This window comes from Poecile atricapillus, chromosome 18 (assembly GCF_030490865.1).
Source record: "Poecile atricapillus isolate bPoeAtr1 chromosome 18, bPoeAtr1.hap1, whole genome shotgun sequence".
In the NCBI taxonomy this organism is placed as follows: domain Eukaryota; kingdom Metazoa; phylum Chordata; class Aves; order Passeriformes; family Paridae; genus Poecile; species Poecile atricapillus.
In genome coordinates this window covers 416,107-440,944 of record NC_081266.1, presented here as the reverse complement: position 1 = coordinate 440,944, position 24,838 = coordinate 416,107, and the positions used below count along the sequence as shown (strand labels likewise).

General features: G+C 38.3%; 1 protein-coding gene across 1 annotated transcript; it reads left to right on the top strand.

The window, feature by feature from the left end:
* The first annotated feature begins 217 nt into the window (after window positions 1-217).
* Window positions 218-12,188, top strand: RIBC2 (RIB43A domain with coiled-coils 2). The gene is made up of 7 exons (XM_058853029.1): window positions 218-334; window positions 2,774-2,855; window positions 4,272-4,616; window positions 5,152-5,270; window positions 9,280-9,507; window positions 10,822-10,988; window positions 12,107-12,188. The coding sequence occupies exons 1-7, from the start codon at window positions 218-220 to the stop codon at window positions 12,186-12,188; spliced, it is 1,140 nt and encodes a 379-aa protein (XP_058709012.1).
* Window positions 12,189-24,838: the final 12,650 nt, after the last annotated feature.

Below are 24,838 nucleotides of genomic sequence, written 5' to 3'. Positions count from 1 at the left end.
CCCTCCCTCACAGCCTGCGCGCCTCGTGCAGCGGCCCCGCCCCGCAGTGCTGCGAATGTCCCGTTCCCATCGCGACAGGCCGCGGTGTGTGCAGGCTGGCTACCGCCGCTCCCGTTCCCATCGCGACGGGCCGCGGTGTGGCCCGGCTGGACGTGCCGCTGCTCCCGGCCACCGCTCTCACTCCAGCCCCTCCGTCCCGATGTTCCGTCCCGGCGCCATGAACGGGCTGGGGCCGCAGCGGGAGCTGGAGGAGGCCGCGGCCCTGGAGCGCCGGCGGCGGCGGGAGCTGCTGCGGCGGGGCCGCATCTTCAACCCACGGATCCGCACCATAGGGGTGAGGGCGGGTAGGAAGGGAGGGAAGACGCCGAGTTCCCCTGCCGCTTCCAGGAGTTCTGAGGAGAACGGCTTAACGCGGGGGTGATCCCCAGTGCGGGGCAGAGAGGGAATGCGGCTAAGGCGGTCTGGGCGGGCCGGGAGTGACCCCCCCCACCTGTGTGTGTGTGAGGGGGAGCAGGCAGGAAGGGAGGGCTCAGATGCAACTTTTAGAGTCGCGTTTATAGTTATTGGTGAAAGAAGTGACAGAATACTTACGGTTGGAAGGGACCTCTGAAGATTATTCACTCCAACCCGCCCGCCAAGGCAGGGTCAGCCAGAGCCAGGTAACACAGGAACATGTCCAGGTGGGTTTGGAATATCTTCAGGGAGGGAACGACTCTGTCACCTCCCTGGGCAGCTGTTCAGTGCTCTGCCACCCTCGATGGAAACAGATTCTTCCTTCTGTCGAGGCAAAATTTACTATGTTTTACGTTATTGCCACTGCTTCTCGTGTACCTGTGCCCCACTGCTCTGGATTCAAGTCAAGGTGTCATTGCCCCTAACAGCACAGAGAGATCAAGCCTTGTGTTGTATCTCTGTGTAGGAGTACTTTGAAGGAATCCAAGAGCTTCTAGAATCAGCTCATGTAATGTGGCTGAAATGAGTAATTGTTTTTTACCTCTCTGTTCCATGATACTGCCCCTTTCTGCTTGGACCTCGCTAGAATTGATGCTGTGAGAGATTTACTGCTGTAAGTGTCCTGCAATTAGTCCACATTTTGCATCAGACAAAACAAGACAGATCCACCTTTGTTTATGTATGTGTAATTAATTGTTGTGTCTGGTTTTTTGTGGATGCCTATATGTGAACACCCTTCAGGCTTCTGGATTTTCTCCAAAGTGTACCGTGCACTTTGCATCCTGAACGTCAGGGAATAATGTGCTCTATGCCTACTTGACTTTGGATGCAATAGCATATTGAATCTCCGTGTGATATGTCCAAAAGCCCACATTAAGATTTTATGAGTGTGCCTGGAGGGACGAGTGCTGTGAGGTGATTTCATTGAACTGGTAGAATTGTAACAGCTGTCAGTTGGATCCTCTTTTCTTAGGTACAGAAACATAACTCAGTGGAAAAATATCTTCACCTTATCTCTGACAGGGCCTTGAATTTATTCTTTTCACTGTTACGTAAGAGTCATTGTAACTGCAGAGCAATTAGCAGTTCCCCACTTAACGAACATGACAGGTGTGTCCACCTCCTACAGCATCCCAACACACACCAACAATATACTTAAGTACCAAACAATATACTTAAGTGCAAGGAAATAATAACATTTTTTAGCAGTTTTGGGATGGGTTGGAATTTCTTCATCAGAAACATATCCTTTCTCTATAAACTGGCTTTTCTAGAGCCTTAAAAATGAAGTGCAAGCCATATATTCTCAGTTAATGAAATAGCTGACAACTAACATATCCTGATGTGTTTTATTGAGCCATACTGGAGTGCACCATTCAAAGGTTTTACTCAAATACTTTTGTAGAATTGACTTGTTTTGTAGAACTGACTCTGGCAGGTTTTGATAGATCTGTTTACATTAGACAAACATCTAAAATGAAGGAGAGCTCCTCTGGGGAATTTTGATTAACAGTTTATTTTGATTTAGCATCATTCAGTGTACCTGAACAATGATGCTGACAGAAGGGACTGTTCTTATGCTTTGAAGCTAGGCCAGGTCTGAACCATAAAGAGCCAGGAAAACCGTATGGAGATAATCTTTATCAGTACTTTTGTGTGGTTTTAAGATTCTTTGTGTCTGTTCTCTGACCAATTTACCTGAGTGGCAGTTGCTGAGAGCATTTAAAAATCAGGACAATATTTGACTTAAAAAACAGAAATCCTAAAGCAGGGTTTGAATATTTTAAAAACATGGTGGTGATGTACTGGAAAGCAGAATGGGAACCCAGATTTTACATTTTTTTTCCCTTGATTATTACTAGTTTTATTATTACTTTGACTTCTGTATCTCTTTTGTCATCTGAGTAATGGAAACATAAGATAATGCCCTTTTCACTTACAGATTGAAGAATTTATCCTCAGTAAATCACTGATTTTTCTAAAGAGTTCAGATAAGTAATCCAAATGAAAAATTACTTTCAATGTACATGTAAACTTTGTACATAAATAGAACTAGTTTAGAAATTAGCTGCCTCAAACTGTTCATATATTTTTTATTTAAATGCTTAATAGTGAAAGTTGTAGTTTTTTGTGACTGGGGATGTCTGTTCTAGAGATGATTTTTTTGTTTTACTTACATTAGTAATGTGTACTTATTCCATTGCTAATGGGGTTATATCTATCTTGTACAGCTGTGAGTCAATGTAGCTTTACAATACCTGTTTTAATTGTTCAAACACAGTATCTCCTAAAGAGCTGCTTTTTTTTTTAATTTTAATAGATTGATAAAGATGCATTGGATGCGCAGGTCAAGGAGAGAAAAATTCAAGAAGCAGCTGAGAAAGCACAACATGAAAGATTTGGTATATTTCTAGATACTGTGATATATCTGTGAATAGTTAAATGTTTTAATCCATTTTCTGCTCTCTTTTATCCCATAATATACTCTCTAAATTCAGTCATCCAATTTATGTCTTATTTATGTTCATACATCTACATTGGCATAGTATATATTCTCCTTGCTGTCTTAAGATTTATATTGACATGATTAATCATGGAGACATTGCCTAATAGGCCAGAATCTTCAGTGTTTTCTTTTAAAAGGTATTGATGAATAACATAATTTAAAAATCTGACTATGCAGCAGGATTTAAAAAATAAATTAATTACTTACCACTGTCCTTTTCAATATAGTAGTGGCTAATCTGTTTTAGTTGGTCTCCTGTAGAGTGAGCTCATTTTCTGTCTAGCCATTCTTCCATAGAATATATTGATGAGTGGAATCCTCTCTAGATTATTATTGCTGGAAGCATGAGTCATGTACAGTAAGGTGATAAGAGGAGCCATTGCTGAGCCAGAACTCACAGCCACACAAATATTTAATGCTGTGCCTTGATCAAACCCTTTGTGGTCTTCTGTGTTTGGCATGCTTTCTTTGTGATCAGGTGAAAAGGTCCCACAGCCTGAGCTTTCCATGTGTCTCAAGAGGAACTAAAATGGAGCTGCCAGCTTCCATGCTGTGCTTGTACTACAGCTGCTTGTGATTTTCCTGGCTTGAAAATACACCTCTCAGGGTCTGACTCTTGGGAAATTACCAGCAGCAATGTGGAGTCTGGCAAAAGAGGAAATGATCTTTTCTAGCAAATTATTTTAAATAACTAAAATGGCTAATTTGGTGTGAATTTTTTCTTAAAAATGCAGTCATTTATTTAGTTTCAATTAAATGGGCAGGAGCACTTAAGCTGTTCAAAACATAATGCCGGCCAATGATTTTATTGCTATGGTTAGAAAAATCATTGGAACTATGGAAGAGCTACCTATATTCCTTTCAGTTGCAGCACAATTTTGGTTGGCTTCCAACAATTTGAAGCTTCCAACAAGCAACAATTTCATATGTAGCTGTAAACTATGGGTAAATGGGAACTGATTTACTGTACATTTCTTGTGTTCCTGCAGGTTTTCACCAAACAAAACCTCATAGTTCTAGTAGCTATTATTGTATTTGTTTCACATACATATATATTTAATTGTAGCATTAATAAAATAATTTATACCTAAAAAGATGAAAATATTTCATAAGTAAATATTACTAACATTAGAGTGTTTGCTGGGCTGGTACTTATGGATCAAATACTCTTCTAAGGCATAATCATAACATATAATATATTACATATATTCTGTTTATTCATCTTGAAAATTTTATTTCTACCTTATGTGTGCACTCCAATGACTCATGCACCTCTAGGAATTGTAGTTTCATTGTGTTAATTTTTGTCTAGCTCATGACATGAAGAAAAATGACAAGCTCATGTGTCTGCTAGAAGAGCGACAGAAAAATGAAATCAAAGACATGAATAGGGCTCTCATTGAATTTCACAAGAATTTTCAGAAGCCGGAAACAAGACGTGAATTTGACCTGAATGATCCACAAGCTCTAAAGAAAGACAGACCTGCTCGAGTTTCAGATGATGATCCTCGGTGTACCATATCTGGCATGCAGAAGTTTATGGGTGAAGACTTGAACTATGATCAGAGGATGAAGTTTCAAAAGGAGCAGTTAAGGGAGTGGTCTCTTCAACAACAGAAAGACTGGAAAAATGCATTAGCTGACCAAAAATTGGCAGGTAACAAAAAAGATAGTGAAGTTTTAATTTTTTTCTGAAGTTGTGATGTATTCCCTATTGCATATTTAATTTCTAGAGGTACTAGAGCAGTTTTTATATAAGCTCTAATGTATTCACTGTTTCTCTTAGGAAATCTCTGTTTCATCACATGTGATTGTAATATCACCCAGGTTTCATTTATGGTTTATGCCTCCAGTAGGTATGCTTACTTCATCAGGCCAAACTGTCCAATCCATACGGTCCTAGAGCAGAAAAAATAATAATGATTTTTCTTTCCCAGCTTGTCATGAAACATTGTTTTCTGCAGTACATAAGATCCTTCTTTCATTTTAGCACTGTTTAGACAAGATAGGTTACATATTAAACTGATTCATAAGTCACCTGAAATCCCAAGATGGACAGCTTTGGTGATAGGATTTGGAAATAGTTATTCAGCCTATTGTATCTGTAGCTTCCCCTGCCTCTTCCCCTGGTTAACTCATTTGGCACATCATGACCATGAATATTGACTAAATTTCATTTGAATCTAATTTAGATGATCTCTATGACAAGTTTAGGATTGAACTTGACCGAAAGCTTATGGAGGAACAAAGAAAAGAAGAGGAAAGCAGGCGTGTTGTTTGTACAGCTACTAAAACTTTCAATAGAATCCAGGTAAATTAATACTAAGCTGGTTCGTTTTTTTTTAGAAATTGTGGAGGCAGAGAAGGAAAATAAGATGCACAAAATCAGAATGGTGACATTTTCACAGGGGTTTCTTAGGAGCTGACTTCCAAGGTTGTTTCAGATTGGAACAAGATAAATTTTATGTACTTTGCCAAGTGAATAGAGGCTCCAAGGATCTAAATGTCCTCTGTCTAGTTATTCTCTGCCAAAATTGTCCCTCCTCGTTCTCACCTTGCTGGCTGGTGGGCAGAAACAGCTCTCCAGTCATTTGGGGACTTTGAGCTGGTAATCTGGGGTACAGCAAATGCCTTCCATGCTTCTTTCTGGGTTTATATCAGTCCTCTTAGTGTGTCTGTCTGCTTTTCTTTGCACTTGTGTGGAAACATTACTAACAGTTGTTTATCCTTATCGTTTACATTGACTCCCCACAACCACTGGTTTTGGCACTTTGGCTGCTTCCTGGGTATTTGAGTACAATGTCTCTTGGTTGTTTACTGACCTTGCTTTGGAGCCTGTCTTAGTACTATTATCTGTCATGCTCTAGTTTGTCATCTTACTGCAGAGGGTTTTTTTCTCTTCAGCTTCTACATGGAACTCAAAGGGTTACATGGATGTTATTAGCTTGGCTAAACTATATTTGTTGTGAATTAGCTTTAAATGTATTTTCTCACATTAAAATAAACCACATTAGAATTACTTACATTACATATGGTACTTTTGGTTTAGCGGTATAAGCATGCAAGTCTTTAATGTTACTTGACCTTTTTTGGGGGCATTTGTCATATAATTTTTTTTATAGACAGCCCAAGTTGATTGAAAATCAAAATCTAAAAGTACAGGAACAAGCTGTCCCCATGTGATGAAAGCCAAGCCAGTGGTGAAGACCAGCCTGGCTGAACTACAGCTTTGGCTGGGACTCAGTGAGAAAAAGAGGGTTTATTACATTTGGAAGAAGGGATGGGCTGCAATAATGTTGTGAGGTCATGCAGGGAGAAAATTAGAAGGGGCCAAAACCCAGCTAGACCTTAACCTGTCTACTGCTGTCAAAGACAATGAAAAATGTTTCTAAATATACATGAACAGCAAAAGAAAGGCAAGGAGAATCTCCATCCTTTGTTTGTGAGGAAATGTAGTGATAGAGCATAAGGAAAAGACTGAGGTACTTAGTATCTTCTCTGCTTTGGTCTTCAGCCCCCTGAGCTGGTGCCTGGTCAGGGACCAGAATGAAGCTCCCATATTCCAGGAGGAATGGTCAGAGAACTTTTGTAGAACTTAGACCCACAAAAGTCCACAGTGCCAGATGAGATCCACCCAAGGGTACTGAGGGAGCTGGTGACAGTGCTCATAGAGCCACTTTCCATCATTTCCCAGCTGAGCTGGCTCAGCAGGGAGGTCCCAGGTGAAGGGGAGTTGGCCAGTGGGATACTCCTGTAAGAAGGGCTGGAAGGAGGATGCAGGGAACTACCGGCCTGTCAGCCTGACCTCAGTGCTGGGAAAGGTCATGGAGCAGATCCTCTTGAGTGTCATCATGCAACACGTGCAGGACAACCAGGGCATCAGCCAGCCAGGGTTTATGGATCCTGCTTGACCCACCTGATCTCCTAGGACAGAGTGACCTCTTCAGTGGATGTGTCTGCCTGGACTTTAGGAAAGCCCTTGACATTGTTTCCCACAGCATTTTCCTCATGGCTTGGGCAGGGACACACACTGTTCACTGGGTAGGAGAACTGGCTGGACATCTGGGCCCAGAGAGTGGTGGGGAATGGAGCTACATCCAGCTGGGGCCAGGCACCAGTGGTGTTCCTAAGGGTCAGTTTTTAACACCTTCATCAGTGACCTGGACAAGGGGGTCAAGTCACTGTAGATGGCACCAAGTCTTCTGGAAGGTAGGAATGCTCTGCAGAGGGATCTGGATGTGCTGGAATAATGGGCACAGGCCAGTGGTCTGAGTTTTAACAAAGCCAAGTTCTGGATTTTGCACTTCGCTCACAACAACTCCCTACAGCTCCAAGATGGGGACTGTGTCTGCGAAGTGCCGGGCGGGAAAGTGCCAGGCAGCACCTGGGGTGCTGGTGACTGTGGCTGAACATGAGCCAGCTGTGCCCAGGTAGGCAAGAGATCAGTGGCAGCTTGCCTGGATCAGAAATAGTGAAGCCAAGATAAATCTGATGTGTTTTCAGAGTTTAAAATCTATCATTAATCATGGCATGGTAGTGTGACGTGCATGGTTGTACATAGGACTGGGAGTTTCCTCCAGTAAGATTCTCATGCTGCTTGGAAATTTTATGCTCTCCTTCTTAAAGAGGAATCTCTAAGAGGGAGAGAAATCTTTAATCTTTAATGTTACAATGTTGAAGTGCCTTGTTTTGATTTGTTGCTAGATCACAGTAGAGTAACATTAAGAAGGTGATCTAAATAATAATTGCACATTTTAAGCTTCAAGGTCAGCAATTATATGAGATCCATTCAAGCTTATTTTCTGTTAAATGTGATTTACTGTGGAGCTTTTCCAAACTATAAATCTACTTTGCCAATGTGTGTGTGCCAACCAGTGCCAACTGATCAGCAAGGAAAGTATGAGCTGTTCTACATACGTGAATATTCTCAAGGCAGGGATTTTTTTTAACAGCGCATCTTAGTCAAAGTGGAGACAGAATTACTCACTGATCTGTTGCAGTCAAGATAGATGTGTAAAGAGAGACAGGTCTGGCAGCCTGTGCTGTGTGTGCTCTAGCAAGCAGGAGGTTTCCTGTCCTCTGTCCAGTGGAAGCTGGAACTTGGCATTGCTCCAGATTGTTTAGCGTATGTATTACAGAAGGATGAGATAGTATTAGAAATGAAAGATGCATAGCATTATCATTCTACTTCAAATTAGTTTACTGAGTCTAATTCTTCCTTGAAAGGTAATTGTGTTCACTAAGATCATTGTATTTTGTTTCTGGAGTATTGTAAGGGGGGAATTTCCTTTGAATAGGAAACTGTGCCTTGTAGTGAACATTAGGAACAGTGATTTCCATAGAAAATGCATACTGTGATCTCCAGTTCCAGTATTTCAGACACATTCACATAACATGATTCAAGTTTGCATTTTGTCTCAGCAAACAGAATCAAGGCTGCATCTTCAGACTTTAATTGGACATCTCCTGTCTGTCTGTTTTGAGGGCTTAACCATGTTCTTCACCTAGGTTCAGTAGGCAAATCAAGGCTAGTGATTCAAGATTGTAAACTTTTATTGAGAATTTCTATCATATTGTGTCTGTCTGCTAAATAAATACTGGTTATTTACTTGGGGATAAATGTGGAATTATTTATTTATTTATGTGTTTTCTTATAAAACAAAGTTATTTTTCCCCAATTTACTTGCTATATGTGATATGACAACATTAAAGAACTGTTTAATGTTAGACTTTTGATCTTGGCCAATAAGACTGATGCCTAAATTCTGCCTAAACTAGACAGAGTTAAAGGAATACAGTAGATATTTATTAAAAGGCCTTCAAAGGATACACCTTGGGCAGTTCAAGATCCTGGCCGTGGATCTACCCAAGATGGACTCTAGATGGATGCAAGATGGTCATGAGTTTTCACACTGTTATAAGTTTTAGTCCATTTATGTATTGGGGTTTATTGTCCAGTTACAGCTTCAGGTTATGAAGTCCCATCCTCCCAGTTTGTTCTCCTCAAGTCGCTGTTGTTTGTACCTTTTGGGGCCTGAAGCTGAAATGGTGTCCTTGGTTCTCAGGCTGGAAATGGATTGTCTAACTACCCTGTGAAGAGAACTTGCTAACATTTTATGTGAAGTTCAGAGTCACACTAAGGCAGTACAGCATCTGGAAAATACGAAAGCTAAAACTTAAGGCATCAAGTATTTGTATGTGATGCTTTTGACACCTGTGTGCCAGTTGGAAAGACATCTGTTATGGTGTGTTAACATTTTTTCATCCCTTAGTTCATATTTCTCTTGGAAAAATATCACCTCTCTTTCCATTGAATTTAGGCTGCTGAACAAGATCATAAAAATGAATTAGAAAAGGCACAAAAAATAAAAGATGACATGGATGAAATTACCTGCCTCCTTCGAGGAGACTTCCTTTCTGAAAACCCTGACCAAGCAATTGGTCCCTTGGGTAAGCATCATGTGCTCGTGGATCGGTGGAAGGGAATGAATCAAGAGCAGCTGATGGAAATTCGTCAATTTCAAAAGGAACAAGCTCTGGAGAAACTGGTATTTAAGCTTACATGTATTTTCATGCATTTTCTGTTTTCTTGGTTGTAATAATACTATAGACAATGTTTGTAGAAGAAAAATCCCATTGTTTGCCCTGGACATGCCAGTATGAGACTGTGTTTTCCATTGATCTGTGTTTTATCCAAACTTTAATCAGTCTAATTGAACACAGTGCCTCTGAAGCACTTTGGAGATGTCATGGAGAAGGATGTAGCCCTGAGTTGGACTGGGAGGAGGGTTGCTGAGGAGCCCAGGGCCAAGGGGATCTTAGGGCATGGTCCATGGTGGTCCAGCTGAGCAGCAGAATCCTGCCCAGCCTAAGACCTCAGGCTTCATAGTGCAGTTCATGACCTGAGAGTGCACAAGCTGCCTTCAGGGAGTGGGCTGCTCCTTAGGGTAAGAAGATCTGGGCGCTGAAGGTGAAAGCAGGGCATTCTCATGCTCAAGGGTACCCAAGCAAGGCAAATAAGCCAGGTCCAGTGACCTTGCTCATGCATATTTCAGAGGCCTAGAAGTTAATGAATGTAAGAATGTTATGGAGTTTAATTTCTAGCATCCCACACAACTATGAGCCATGCTGTAAATTAGAATTTTGGTGGTAACAGTTGCTGCTCTAAAGGTGTGTAGAAGCAGGCAGTCAAAATGAAGACATTGTGAAGTAGGAAGTGACTTGCCTCCCTCAGTGCAGAGGCTGCATTTATGACAGGAATAGTGTTTGATTTTATCTTTTAGTCCTTACAATACCGTAGGCTATACTATCTTACCTAGTAGTGTTATTAAAGCTGAAGGTAGAATTGTCATTTTCCTGCCTCTTCTATTACTCTGAACCCATTCCACTCATTAAGCTGGCTGAAAATTAGTAAAACCAAGAAAAGTAAGTTTTCTGCGGGCCTGATTTTTTTATTCTGTTCAATGGGGTGTCAGGTAAGAAGTGAGGCAGAGGAAAAAAAGAGTCTACTCATGTTTGTAGCTCCCCTGTTATACTGAGTTAGCCATATTATAAGCCATACTGATTTCTATACACTTCTTGCCTCAAGAAGTTTCAACTCTTGCTAAGAAGAGTTTAAAAAAAAAAAATCAACCTGTCTTGCTGCTCTGGATTTTTATAGAGAGAAAAGAATAGCTCTTTGATTGGCTTCATCTTGCTTCTGCTAGGTTTAGAAATCCTTCCTCCCTTCTCCCCATTTCAAATCCTCCCCCTAGTGTTCAATAAAGGCAAGCAAGTTTGTTTGGATGAACGTACCCATGAGACTTTATATATACAGTTCTGTCTTTGAAAGAGAAAATGAAGCATTTTTCTCACTCCTGTAGAGAGTAAAAGAGCAGGAGCGCCGCAGAGATGTTGAATGGGACAGGCAGCGTCTACAGGCTGCAAGAGCCCAGTTGCTTTGGGAGCGGCACCAGCAGCGGCAGAATCAGGTTCAGCGCCGAGAATTAGATGTCGTGAATGCAGAACTCTCTCAGGAGCAAAAAGCAAAGTAAGCACCAAACCAGCATGGTTCAAATAAAAAAAACCTCTTTATAATTATTAACCCAGTAGCTTGGCTTTCAAAGAGCTTTTTTACTTGTTCTGTTTGTAACTTTTTTAATACACTTGCTATGAGTTCACGCTTTTAAAAAAATCAACAATTCATCTGAAGTGTGTTTTCCAGTATTATTTAATAAATCTTAAGAGAGTCGGTTTTGGGTGTTACTGACTGGCATGAATTAATTAGGATCTGAAATTCTTGCAAGCATTCCACTGACAACAGACTGTTGCTATAGATGGCAAAATAGAGAGTAAATATAATTAGCTACACAGAAAAATGATACTATCAGGTGAAAAGCAGTTTCTTTGATTTACTTTAGTTTTCTGAAACAAAAAAGGATGAATTGCCGATAGAGCTGCCAGTTTCTGATAGCTCAGGGTTAAAGTAGCAGCACAAGTAGCATTTCTGTTATGTATGACAGAACTTTAACTAACCACTGGATGTGTCTTGATGGGCCGTTCTTGTGTCTGCTCTTATGGGAAAGGAGGAAGATAATACATACAGGAAAAGAAAAACAAATGTAAATATTTTTTCCAGTTTGTTTTGTTTTGTTTTATTTGTTTGTTTTTGTTGTATTTTTTTTTTGGGGCATGAATACAGAATCACAGAATAGTCAGAGTTGGAAGGGACCTAGAAGGGTCATCAAGTCCAGCTCTTAAATAAATGGCCCCTATGGGGATTGAACCCATGACTTTGGCATTAATAGCACCATGCTCTGACCAACTTAGCCAATCTCAGGTTCATAAATACATTTTACAAATGACTTTCCAATACATAACATCTTCTTATTATGAAAACAAAAGTTTGGAATTGTGTTAATTCGGGCTTTTACTGTTGAGATTTTTGAAGGGATATTTCATGAAGAAAAATAGAATAGAAAAACAGAAGTTTGCTAAATTGCAAGAGATGTGGCACAAATTCTAGTTACATTAAATTCAATTTTTATTAATTTATGAACATTTATGGGTGTTAATTCATTATATCTTTTTCAGGTTTCTCAGGCTACTTCTGTATACTAGCAAGAAAACATTTACTAGTGGCTTTTAAATTTTTTTCTTTATTTCTAGGAACATTTATCTTAAAGAGGAAGAGTATTCAAATATTCCAACAGATGAGTATTACGCACAATTTAATACAACCACTCGGTAATGATCGGGATAAATCAACCTGAACTACACAGAAGTATGTAGACACATTAAAAATTTTCAGTTGAGCAATCCCATGTTTTATTGTTTTTATGTGTTCCCTGCCCTCTTGAAACACTGCACTCAAACTAAAGGACAGTCTCCTAGGCCAGATCTGTTCTAAGAAAAGGAAAACATGGTAATAATTTTTAAACATGATTGTTGTTCTGAAAGGACTAGTAGATTCAGTATTAGGTTGTTTGACTCTTAAGTCTCAGGCTTAGCTGTAATACTTATAGTATTCATGCCCATAGGAATTAATTTCTGGAAAGAAATCTGAGCTTAAGCTACAGTGCTGCTTTATGCAACTTGGCCAGAGGGGCATGCTGCCTCCCATAGACCACAAGTGATGTACTTCTCTGTGAGAGAAGAAAAATTACATAGGCAGAAAATTTTGGGTTGGTTTGTGGTTTGGTTTTGGGCTTTTTGTTTTGGATTTTCTTAAAGTAAAAAAACCAGCCAGACACAAAGGCAAGAAAAAAGGAAGAAGTGGTCAAGTTGGTCAGAAATGTTACTTTTATTTTGTGAACAGTGGGAATAAGGAGATAAGAGTTCAATAGTCATCGAGGTGATCAGTACACTCAGGTGTGGCACTGAAACAGGATGTGTTAATGCGGAAAAGTGGGGGGAAAAGTATGCCTACATACACCTACATACAATATGTGTGTATTCTTACATACATGTTGGAAATAATGGAGGAAGTTTCAGGTAATGTGCTGCTGAAGGAGTGTGGGGACAATTCAGAGTTGTGACAGAGGAGGGGTGAAAAAGCAGATGTGCACCAAACAAAGGCAAGGAGAAAACTGTCACCTTGTAATTCAGGGAACCCGTGTACTTCCTGTCTTCGTGGTGACAGTATCGACTTAGCAATTAAATAGCCAGTCACTGACATTTGAAACATGAACAAGCACAACACAGAGGAAGAAAATATGGAGAAGCAATGTTGGAAACCAGCTGCAGAAGAGAAATGGATGGTGGAGCTAACAAGGAAATGAAATCCAGAAGAGAAAGAGCTGACATGGAAAGGACTGCAAAAAGGGTTAAAAGACTAACCCTAGGAGTCAGAAGATCTGAAAGAGGAGAAAAAATGAGAGATGAGAGATTCAGCTAAGAATCCAAGACCTCTAGTATTGTCAACCTTTAATAAAAATAGAGCTCACTTATGAGAATAGATCTCGAACTGTAACTTGCCAGCATATGGGACATAAATAAAGATAAAAACATCCTGATGATATTGGCTTGGAGTCCACTGGTTGTTCTTTGACTCAGCAATAATGGTAATGTTGAATGAACTTTGTAATGCAACAGGTTGAAGATGCCTCCACCAAGCAAAGGAGGAAAGTTGCTTAAAAAAAAAAATGAGCTGAGGTAAACTTGAACGAGTTATTCTTATATTTGTGAAAATAATGAAGAATGCATGGTTCTTGAGATATTAGTAGGAGGATTTTAAGATGTTTGAAGGAAGCCTTTCTTGAAAGGGGACTGTTCAAACAGTCCTGTTTGCTCAGCTGAATTAGTGCCCGTGGGATCACACTGATAAAATCTTGCTGCCTGATTCAAAATGCTGATTAAAGAGGAGTTTGGAAAAGAGCCATCATGTTAGTGTCTTTAGATAGAGAAGTGAAAGAAAATAAAGGAGAGCATTCAAGTGGTTAAAGAAGTGCCTTTCAACATGATTATCTTAAGCAAAAAGATATGTCCCAATTTTAGTACATTGATACAATTGGAATTAATTGCAGTATAGATAGAAGCTAAGTAGAAAAGCAGTGTGGCTGAAATACAGGAACTGAGGAGAGTTGGTAAATGAAGTTGAGAGGGGATCCCATTTGTACTGTTTATAATGATCTGGTCTATGGAGAAGTAAGAAGGAATGATACTCAGGAGATTCCAGTAGGATAGCTTTTGGAGATCCATTTGTCAGACTGAGATTCACATATGGCTGAATCCGTTTGGAGTATTACCTAATACTGGATTAAATTGACAACCTCCGGAGTGCAGTTATGTGTCTTAGAATAGACAGGCCATCAAATAGGATGGGTGAATTAATATTTCATCTCTAGTAGTTCTCATGTCACTAAAGTTGGGTTTGATCTGTGTTGAATATCTCGCTCTGACTTTTTTGCCTAGAATTTTAGTTGCCTGACAGAAAAAGTGAATAAAGCATGTGCTGAAAAGTTAATGAAGTTGTCTTCATTTGTCCAACTTGTGTGACTGGATGCTTGCAGACTTTACAACAGCTCTATAGTTTACCTACGTGATGCTGGACCTTGTCAGATGATGTTAGAGTTTCCTTCAGGAAGGACTATGGGTTTAAAGCCTTTTTGCATTACCTATTTGTTTTCTTGGAAACATTTTATATGAAGTCAGAGAAGGATAGGTTTCTCAGTTGTACTCTGAATAAGCCTTTAGATGGAAATTCAAGTAAGACTGATAGTTCAATAATTGCTAGAAAACTTTCAGAATTATCAGTCATATTTACAAGAACAGCCACGTTCCATTCTACCTGTTGCTTCAGAATATAAAAACTGAAATTTATTTTGGGTGTTAAAAAAGCACAATTAAGTTGTAGATAACATGCTTAATGTAAAGGGGAAATGGTCTGATTCACTGTTACTGATATTTTATACTAACTTTTATCTTGCACTCACATAAGCTGTGTTTTCAGTAGGTATTGCCTGAGCAGGTGATGATAAAGAATTGAAGTGCAGGAACTCCTCAAGCCTGTAGGGCTTTGTAACAAGCAGCCTGTGAGTGGTATCTTCACCTTTTGAAACATCACTCTTAGCTTCTACTGCTGAGTTTTGAAATAAGTAGAGAAGATGAATTAAAAAGAGGCTTAGCTGGTTGTAGGTATTTGAAAATGTCAGTTTCTATTAATGGAGTAATATATTTTTTGTGATATTTGTAGATATTTCTATTAAATACAGCAGTGAAAAAGACAGCGTCACCGATATGATCAGCTAACTGGAATGAGTACAAATCACAGCTGCTGGGAGTAGAGGGATAGCAACCATCTCTTCCTAAAATAAATTACATATATTTTCTGTTTCTTAAGAAAGACTTTTTAAAAAACTGTGAGTATGGCATAAGAAGTTTCTAACATTTATCAGTTATTATAATGGTCCTTAGAAATAAGCACAATTAATTAGATTAAATGGTCTTCATGAAGATTCATTGAAGTAATTTGGGTAAGATGCATGTGCTAGGACCTGATTTCAGAGAGGAAAATGATACAATTTTTATCATCATCTATCATCTTTAAATTTGTGGTTCTTATTCACACAGTTTTCCACACTTCTTTGGATCAACAATTTGGGAAAAGAATAGGCATTTAAAGTTTAAAAAAGAAGTTACAGTGGTTGACCTGAGTCCAGTATTCTACTTCCTCTAGGGACTATTTAATATTTATAATATTTCTCTTTCTTAACTCTGGAACAAAGGTTGAAATAGTCATTTTTTGGAAGGATTGCCAGGGCCAGAGTTGATTCCAACAGAGATCATAAGCTTTTTTCTACAAAGAAAATGTTTTTCCCTGGAAGCTTAAAGGACTGAAGAATGAGAGGCTCTGCCAAGGTTAGCCAAGTGTTATCCAGCTGGTGTAGAGCTGGGAAATAGCTTATTGCTTTGATGAACTGCATTAAAGCATGGTCTACAGGCCCTTCACTCTTCTATTTTTGAGACCTTAGTAGGATGTGTAACAGTTCTTCCAGAAGTGAGAGCATGAGTCGTTGTATGGCACAAGCAAGTCAGCTCTGGTGGGGTGTGCACTTTTGTATGCTTAAAAGGTACAGAGCCTGTGTAAACACAACCCCTGAGTGGAACCAGAATTTCACCACTTATCTCTCCCTGTTAGTTTGTGGTTTGGTAAGCTATTGTTTGCATTCCATAGGGAATAGAGCTATAATTTTTCTCTAAGGTGATGGGATAGATTTTCACTGATGCAAAGGTTAGTGGCAAGTTTTGCCTTAGCCAAGGGAAAACAGATTGCATGCTGGTTAATTGAATCATCTGTGCTTTCAGATATCTAATCAAGAAACAGAATGGAAAAAAAAAACCAAAAATATAAAAATAATTAAGTAAAATATGGATGAAAAGTCAGAGATACCAAAGCATGGCTATATAAAAATCTGAGTAAATTATGAAAGTAATATTTCATGCTTCCAATTTTTGCACTTATGAGCCTCTTAACAAGTAATAATTTATGAACAAAACAGAGCAGAGGTCACTGAGGTTCTGGCCAGGATTATGGACACTGTTGGCTGCAGCCATCATTTCAAAGTTAGGTGTGTACAGCTGTGTGACCACTCTGCCAGAAGATGAGAAGCAGCTTGTACTGAGCTCAGGAAAATGGAAGGTGACAGTTTCTATAAAGCTTCTTCCACTCTAGTGGAAATAAGTCCGGCCTTCTAATTCTGTAGTTTACAACGTGTGTTGATGCATTCGTATTCTGCAAGGAGGCCATGGCTTGTCACATACCTTTACAACCTTTTCCTAGCACATTTTTTGATTTATATGCTCATTCTGCACAGGCTTCATTAATGCAGAAGGACACTTGGGAGACTTAGTCCTCTTACAGTCTGGATACCTTTTCGAAACATGGAACAGAAAAGTTTGAGTTTCTTCCTTCATGATTATAATCAAAGTGTAGGTTGCATAGAGATAGAAGGATCTCAGGCTACCAGATGGGTATGTATTTCCAGTTACATTCCATGGTGAAAAAAGTGAAGCACAAAAAGGGAATATTACAGAAAAAAGGACGGCTCTCACAGCGATGTTCTCCTCCCTTGGGATTTTCTTTCCATCCTTCCTTGAAAAAAATTGTTAATTGTATGCATCGAAGAAGAAAATGACTTTGCATCCTCACTGAAGACAAAAGCCCTTGCTGTATTAAATCTGGAATACAGCATCAGTTTTCAATTTGACCTGTATATAAATAAGCAACAGAACAGTGACATAAGTCAGTTTATGAGAAAATGCAACAGGGTGGAGCAGAAAAACGCCTTTTGTTAGATATAAGTAAGGAAGGCTGAAAATATCTTAAAGAAATAATACATATTTTTCTCTTTTGGAAATGTGACTTGTGCTAAAGAAAGTACATTTTTCTCTTCTGTCATATAAACTCCATCTCGCCTGTGGTTACTAGTTATAGCTCAACATACCAAAGTCTTGGGGAAAAAGAAAGGCCTCAACCTTCTCCTTCAGGGCCTTCCTAAGTGCTAGAAAACTGCTTTATTGTCATATTTCAGTATAAAAGATCAAATTATTAGAAAAAGTTAATGAACAAGAAACGAGTATAACATGTTTGACCAGCACAGCAAATTACTTCTATTTATTCTAATGTTATTTATTAATAAGATGAACTCTTAAAGATACCTGTATAACAATCATTGTCCCAGGGCCTACAGACCTGCCTTACTAGGAATTTAATTGTTTATTCAGTTCTGTTGTGTGTGTTAATTAATGTTTCAGTTTATTGGAAAATTTTGTAGTTTACAACTGGCTGCTGTAGAATTGGATTGTTGATGTTCTCATGAAGGTCAATATCAAGACAAAGTACTTCAGTAATTCCAGCACCTCTACTACAGAAAATCACTTTGTACAGTAGGTCCCCAGCACATGAGACTTACTGTATGCTGATGTTATGATGCATTTATAGAAAAGCCTGAAATCATAAATGACGTAGTGGTGTTTTAACTTATCCTCAATGATGCCATTTTGCACTAAAATTCTCAGTCTCCCTCCTGTGTCACCTGACTATAAACTGTGTTTTGTTCATACATGTGGCTCAAAGCCACATGGAAGAGAAGTATTGAAATGCTGTGTCCTTTCCCTGAACAGGTTGATCACCTTTGTTCTTTCCACCTTATCCAAGCTCAACCTGTGAAATTTATAGAAATTTCTATTTGAAACCTTTACCTTCTTTTATTTAGGTTGAAACTGGTAAAGGGTTTAATATGTGAATGGAAAACAAGAATGCAAGACAGGAAATACAGGTTCTGTCACTGTGCAAGTCCTATAACCATAGGAAAAAAAGCAAGTCACAGGGATCTGTGGACAAAGCACAAATATCGAGCCTTCCATAGCCCAGGTCTCTAAAAATACAAGACATGTTAGGAGATGCCTTTTTATAGTAGCAGAACATAGAACACTTCACTGATAAAGCCAGTAAGCAGCATGGTAATACCTTAAACCTAGTGGAAAACAAGGGCTGCTAAAAATAATAATGACACCTGTTAAATAGAAATTGTAGCCACTGAAGAAAAAGAGCTAAGTACAGACTGATGGGGGAAAGTTTATAGCCAGTTTGTCACAGCCCCAAACTGATTAAAGAATGACATAATGTGGTAACTTGATCCAATACCTTGTGATTGGCTGTGGTTGTCCTCAGACAAAAAATTCTGAAGTACAAAAGGGGGCATTTTAGAGATGAGAAGGAAAAAAATGTTTGAATCTCAGACAGAATCAGTTTGTGCAATAGTTCAGGACACTGGAGACCACGATTGTGTATCCTTGCCACGTGTCATGTCAAGAATTTTAAGCTTTCTCCAGTTTATTTTCTAGTCTGCAAAATGAGAATAATTCAGTAGAAAATAGTATAAACAAATACATAGATTAGATCCATTTTCTATGCTCACTTCGAATTTGAAGCAACTATTTCACAACATTACAGTCAAATGATAAATTTAAATAATGTCATTAAATTATAGAGATAGATAAAGCAGAAGGACCAACTAGAACAAAAAACAATAAATATACCAAAGATTTTATGTCACTAGACAGAGATATAAAAATACATAAGACAAACTGATAGGTCAAATAGATGTCAGGTTCTACTGGGCAACTGGTAGGCCTGCATTATCTCAACAAATACCCACATATATTGAGCCATTACAGGTCTCATATTATTTTTACTTACTAGTTTTGTAGTTCTCCTGGGCATCCTCAGGTTTGAAGTGAGTTTTGTTTGACTGCCTTTTGTGCCACATGATAACACCAACTACTTCTGAAATGCAGCCAGCCTCGAGAGTAGAGCAGTTGCTTTTGTGCAGAGTTGCAATCCAAATTAGGTCTGGTTTGGGTTAGCTCAGGTGTCTCCAGCCACTTTGCACAAATGCTACAACTGAGCACACAGTGAATGGGCCATCTTATTGAGTCTTTAATAAGGGAAGAGAAGACAATGAAAATAGAAATATGCTTACAATTGTAGAAGGAAATGTTTGAAAGCAACACATAAAATATAGAAATAAAATCTTTGAGAGAGTTTGATAAAATCAAACTATTTCCTTATATGCTTATTGAGAATCTATTGAACCACTTCGGGCATGCTTTGAAAATTATGATTTTCACATATGAAATGTGAAAATGTGACTATAAACTGTCATATTCAGGGTTTAAACAAATGATTGAAGACCACTTTGTGATAAATCACTAAAGCATATTAGGAACATGCATGATTTCATTCAAGGCAGTGGAACTGTTAGTACTCAAAGATAAAGAGTAAGTCAGGGTTCAGTGTAGTAACTCATAGTTCAGTGGTAGCAGTTCAGCTATGGGTAGGTTCTTTTGAAGGTGTCTATTATACCTTTCTGTTACTTCCCTCCAATGCATAAGTTACTATCAAAGGCAGGATATTATGATAGATGGACAACTGGTCTGATCCAATAGGCTGTTCATGTTCTTATATTTCCCTGAAGAGCCAATTTTTCAATGTTTTGCTTTTCTTTCTCTGTAGTGCATTGAGGGAAAAGGAATTACGAGCCCTATCTTCTGCACGGTCTGTTTGACCTCTCTGAAAACAGAAGACTTATTTCCACTGGGAAATGTCAATTACTAGACATGTATATCCTAGGAACAGAAACTTTTAAAAATGTTATATAGTATCCAGGTTTTTTAATAGCCAGGAAAATAATTTCATTCTTCAGCAATTATGTCACTGAGCTTGTAGTCCAAATGGTGTTCTCATTCTTGGCAAGGAATATTAAACAAAGAATGTATGGTTTTCAAATGCTACTCAGATTCAGTAAAAAGCATTTACACAAACAAAAGATGTTGTTTTGTCTAGAAACTGTTGTTTATCTTTAGAATGGAGCCATGTTAATAGTTTTAAAATGCTAAAATGTGAGATCCTGGATTCATAGAATAATCATATTCTGTTCATCTACCTAAAAGCTGTTATCCTGTGACCTGAATTAGGACTGTGCTGAAGCCTCAGGCCCTGAGTAATCTGCACAAAGTAAATATCATAGAAGGTTTTTTTTTCATTCTTACTTTCTATGGAAAGTATAGTTGTCTCTATTAGTATTAACTGTATTTTTTTTTAATGTCTACAAAAAATATATGTATAATACATATAGTACATAATACATATAATTGTCATCATGCTGCATCAATATACAAATTTACTGATGTCTTTTTTTTTTTTTTTTTTTTTTTTTTCTGGAATCTTGAAGAAGGTTTACACTGAAGAGACACTCTGAGTTTTGATTCAAAGTGGTTTATGTCCACATCCAAAAGTATTAAAGTCAGCAGCGGGATCTCAGTACTTTTGGTATCCTCTGTTTTTCTATCAAGTGCTTATGATTTAATCAAAGGTTATGATGGTATTGAGTGTGAACATGTAGAATTACCTTTATATTCATGTTACAGAAAATAAACAGACTGAAACTTTTGGTTGAGAGCTTTATCTCTAAGAGTAGGTAAGAATACACAAATAGATATGAAGTAAAATGAGAAATGTATTCTTGTGATGATTTACTTGATTGCCAACTTGAATTTTCAGTTTTAGCTTTTCTGGGTTATTTCTAAACATTTCTTATTCATTATAGGACAGTGTGTGGTGCCATTTTGCATGGGGCTGTGCTTTTTCACTTGGAAGTCATTCCCAGGAGAATGTTAGAACACTCTAACAGATCTGCCCAGAGCAGATGAGTATTGATTCTCAGAGATACTCAAAATTAGTCTGGGCACAGCCCTGGGTGACCAGCTCTAAGTGGCTCTCTTTGGCTGAGGGAGTCTCCACATTATTTTCAGAGGCTACTTCCAAACATAACCATGCTGTAATTTTGTGATTTAACTTCTTGCCTCTAAAAAATGAAGGGAATCTATTTTATCTTCATTTGAAATAGTCCTCTTTGTATCTAGGTGTCTTTTATCTCAATATCACTGTGACATTCAGAGGAACAAAGAAGGAGCATCTGTATATTATCTATGTACCAGACAGTTCTAAAGCACAACCACAGGGCCATTTGGATAACTGTGTAATTTAGCAAAGTATGTGAGGGTTTATAAGCCATTTCTGAAGTAATATACAAGCAAAATAGATTGTTAGTTTCCATAGGTTGGTTTCTCCTTGCTTTCATTTGTTCTTCTATGTTATTAAATTAGTCTCAAAAGTTATTGGACAGAGAAATGAGAAAGGAAAAACATAAAATAACAAAAGGGAGGAGAAGGAAAAAAAAATGAAGTAAAATGAAAGAAATGTTAATTTAATACTGTAATAAAAGTAATGCTGTCCACTGAGAACAAAAAACTCTGATGGAATAATTTTTTTCTGTGTAAAACCAGGAAGTTTTAATCCTTTCTGGAAAGAGTTTAGGGTTCCAAAAGCCTTGTAACGTTGACAAAATTTACTCAGGCAGAATTTATCAATCTACCTTCATAATGAGTCAACCCATATGCAAATACATATATACAAAGTGTGCATTTTCCAAAGAAATTCTCAGAAATTACACATTCTTGGTAGTTTCAGTGGAGCAGAACCAGTATTTTTCTATGTTTTAAATACAAAAGAGCACTGCACTGTTTTGAAGGCAAACCAGCAGGAGGAATTAACTCCACACAAATATGTTGCAGGAGATTCCAAGTCAGAATACAGTTTAATAGGAAAAATTATAATAAAGGCAACAGTCCAGAAACACTGGCTTAAAGCAAGCATGTCAGAATACAGCCTGGCACCGTGTTGGTCAGGGTGATGGCAGCAGTCCAATTGCAGTGACAGATGTGCTCCTGTTGAAAAGGTGATCCTGTAGAAAGGTCTGGTCTTTCTCTGGAGGTGCAGTGGTAGCAGTTGAGAGCTCTTGTCCTCTGGGCACCCAATGGTGATATTGTGGTGTCCCAAGCCCCAGATTAATACAGGTAGGAATGTTGGGTACCAGCCCCACAGCTGGGCGTTTCACAATGGGATGGTGTAATTGATTGAGTCATCCTGGGAAGTCCTTGGTGGCTCCCTTCAGGCTGAGTGTGTTGGGAAGCTGATGTGAGGACCAACCCATAACAGCTCATCAGAAGGTGATGTAGGTGTGGTAGAATACACACCTTACATTGCAACCTAAGACAAGCACTCCAAGGTGCATAAATAGTGCTAACAGGCTGCAATTGAAGCAGTTTTATGAGACATAGAAGGAAAGGTACCAGTGCTTGGGAGACAGGGAATGTGGTTTTTTTTGTCCTCTCCCACTGTGAGATACTGTTCTCCTCCAGCTGAGGTAGAGTATTCCAAATTATTTTAGAATATGAAGAGCAAATCTATAACCCTGTGGATCCCCACCTTCTTGAGAGTACAGAAACCGTATCACTTAAAATTTGAGGCAGCCATGAAGATATGTAGATTCTGCACAACTTGCTGTTTAAAACTGTGAGAAGAAAAACAATCCATTTTCTTCCATCCTATTAACTTGTGCTTTTTGTATTCAGTGACAGGCTCCAAGATCTAGTTGCTTATTTTCAGTTTTTTATCAAAAAATAGTTTTGGTCTAAAATATTAGCAAAACCCCACATCCCCTATTTGCTCTATGTTCAGCAAGGGGACCTGAGTAGCTACTTGCTGAACATAGAGCAAATAGATTGGGTGGAGAATGGACACAGACATGGCTATTTGATTTATTTGAATGATATTGAATGGATGTTGGTTTTTGCTAATATTTTAGACCAAAAATATTTTTGATAAAAATGTTTTTGTTTGAGATACCCTGCAAACAAATCAAGTCTTTAACTCACTGCAGTCTCAAATGATTCCAGCAAATTTTAAATGAAAAAAAAAAAACAAGTAAAAAGCAAACACACCATTTTTTATATGCGATGGTGCTCAGTTGTATTATTATTTTAAATACTAAAGGCCAAAAAGCTCTTCACTCATGTGCACAGCTCTTATTGACAAAGCCCCAGCAATTGCCCCTAAAATATTCAGATTTTCAGCCTGTTGCCTTTCATCCTGCCTTGTATCCATGCCAACTGGACTTACAGTACAGATGCTGTAACAGGAACATGCTACTCTCTGTCTGGAGTAGTTTTCAGAGCAGTATTTTCCAAGTGTTTGTGACACTTACCATATGGTTTCCAGCTTCAGTGCTGGCCAAGGCTTGGCTGTCACCACAGACATGAACAGCACAGCTTCAGAAACTCACGTTCTCTATTCCTTGTGTCTTACATCAGTTCCCTTTTGCAAAAAATCTGCACTGAATTACTCTTCATTAAAAGAGGAGAAATTGAAATCAAGTGTTCTATACACGTAAAACTGCTACCCACACACAATACAATGACCTGCATCTTCTCTACCAGCACTGTTTGTCCTTTTACACCCCTTGAATTTACTTTACAGTTCTTCTGATGAGTATCTTAGGGTTGATATTGATAAATGAATGAAAAACCAAAGATACTAAGAGGGGGTAAGCGACTCAGCTGTTATTATAAACAAGACAACTTCATTCTGTGAGTACTGCCATCTTTCTGTTAGCCTGTGCTCTGTTTGTGTGTTTACATCTACCTGCAGTCCTAAATTTTAAACAGGAGTATTTTGTCCCATGTATACTTTTGTCCTCTAAAAGGAATTCTGTTTCACATTTTGTCCTACATGGTGGAGTTTTAAATACATTTAGGTGCTAGTTCATGTTGAATGCAGAAAGAATGCCTTTATAAATATAGCAACTCAATATAAATAATAATTAGAAATTTATCCAATACATTTGGAATATCATGATCCAGACAATATTTTTTTTACTCATTGATTTTGCACCATAGGGAGCTTTCATGGATGGGCTTAGGAGACTTGATGTCCTTAAGATAATAGAAAATGAGTATCTGTTTGGGTCATGCTTTCAGGTGACTATGAGCCAGTGTTTACAGAGAGGATACAGGGTAGTGTAGCTGGCTGTGGAACACTGGCTGTGGGTATCACTTAAAAAAGGTAATGAATGCAGTTATTTTTAAGTAAAATTCTTTCATAGGGAAAGAAAATATTCACAGTTAAATGCTTTTTCCTTGAAATTTTTTTGCAAGAAGTTTTTTTATCTGGCTAGAAAGGGTTCAAATAATGATATGAGTTTTCTTCTTAGACTAGTTTGTCAGGTTTCTATATTTTCCTAATGAATTAATCAGTCCTTTTTCTGCTATGAATTAAAGAAAAAGAATGAATCATTTGACTTTACATTTTTGGTGAAACCTGTGATTTTGGCTTACAGAATGGTAAACTCCAGTGAGAGTAAAAGCCAAGCAATCCAGTTTACCACTGATATAAATAGAATCATTAAGGTTGGAAAAGGTCTTCAAGATCATCAAGTCCAAATCAAGGCAGCTTCATATAATCATGTAACTGTAGAATGTTAAGGGGTTGGAATGCAC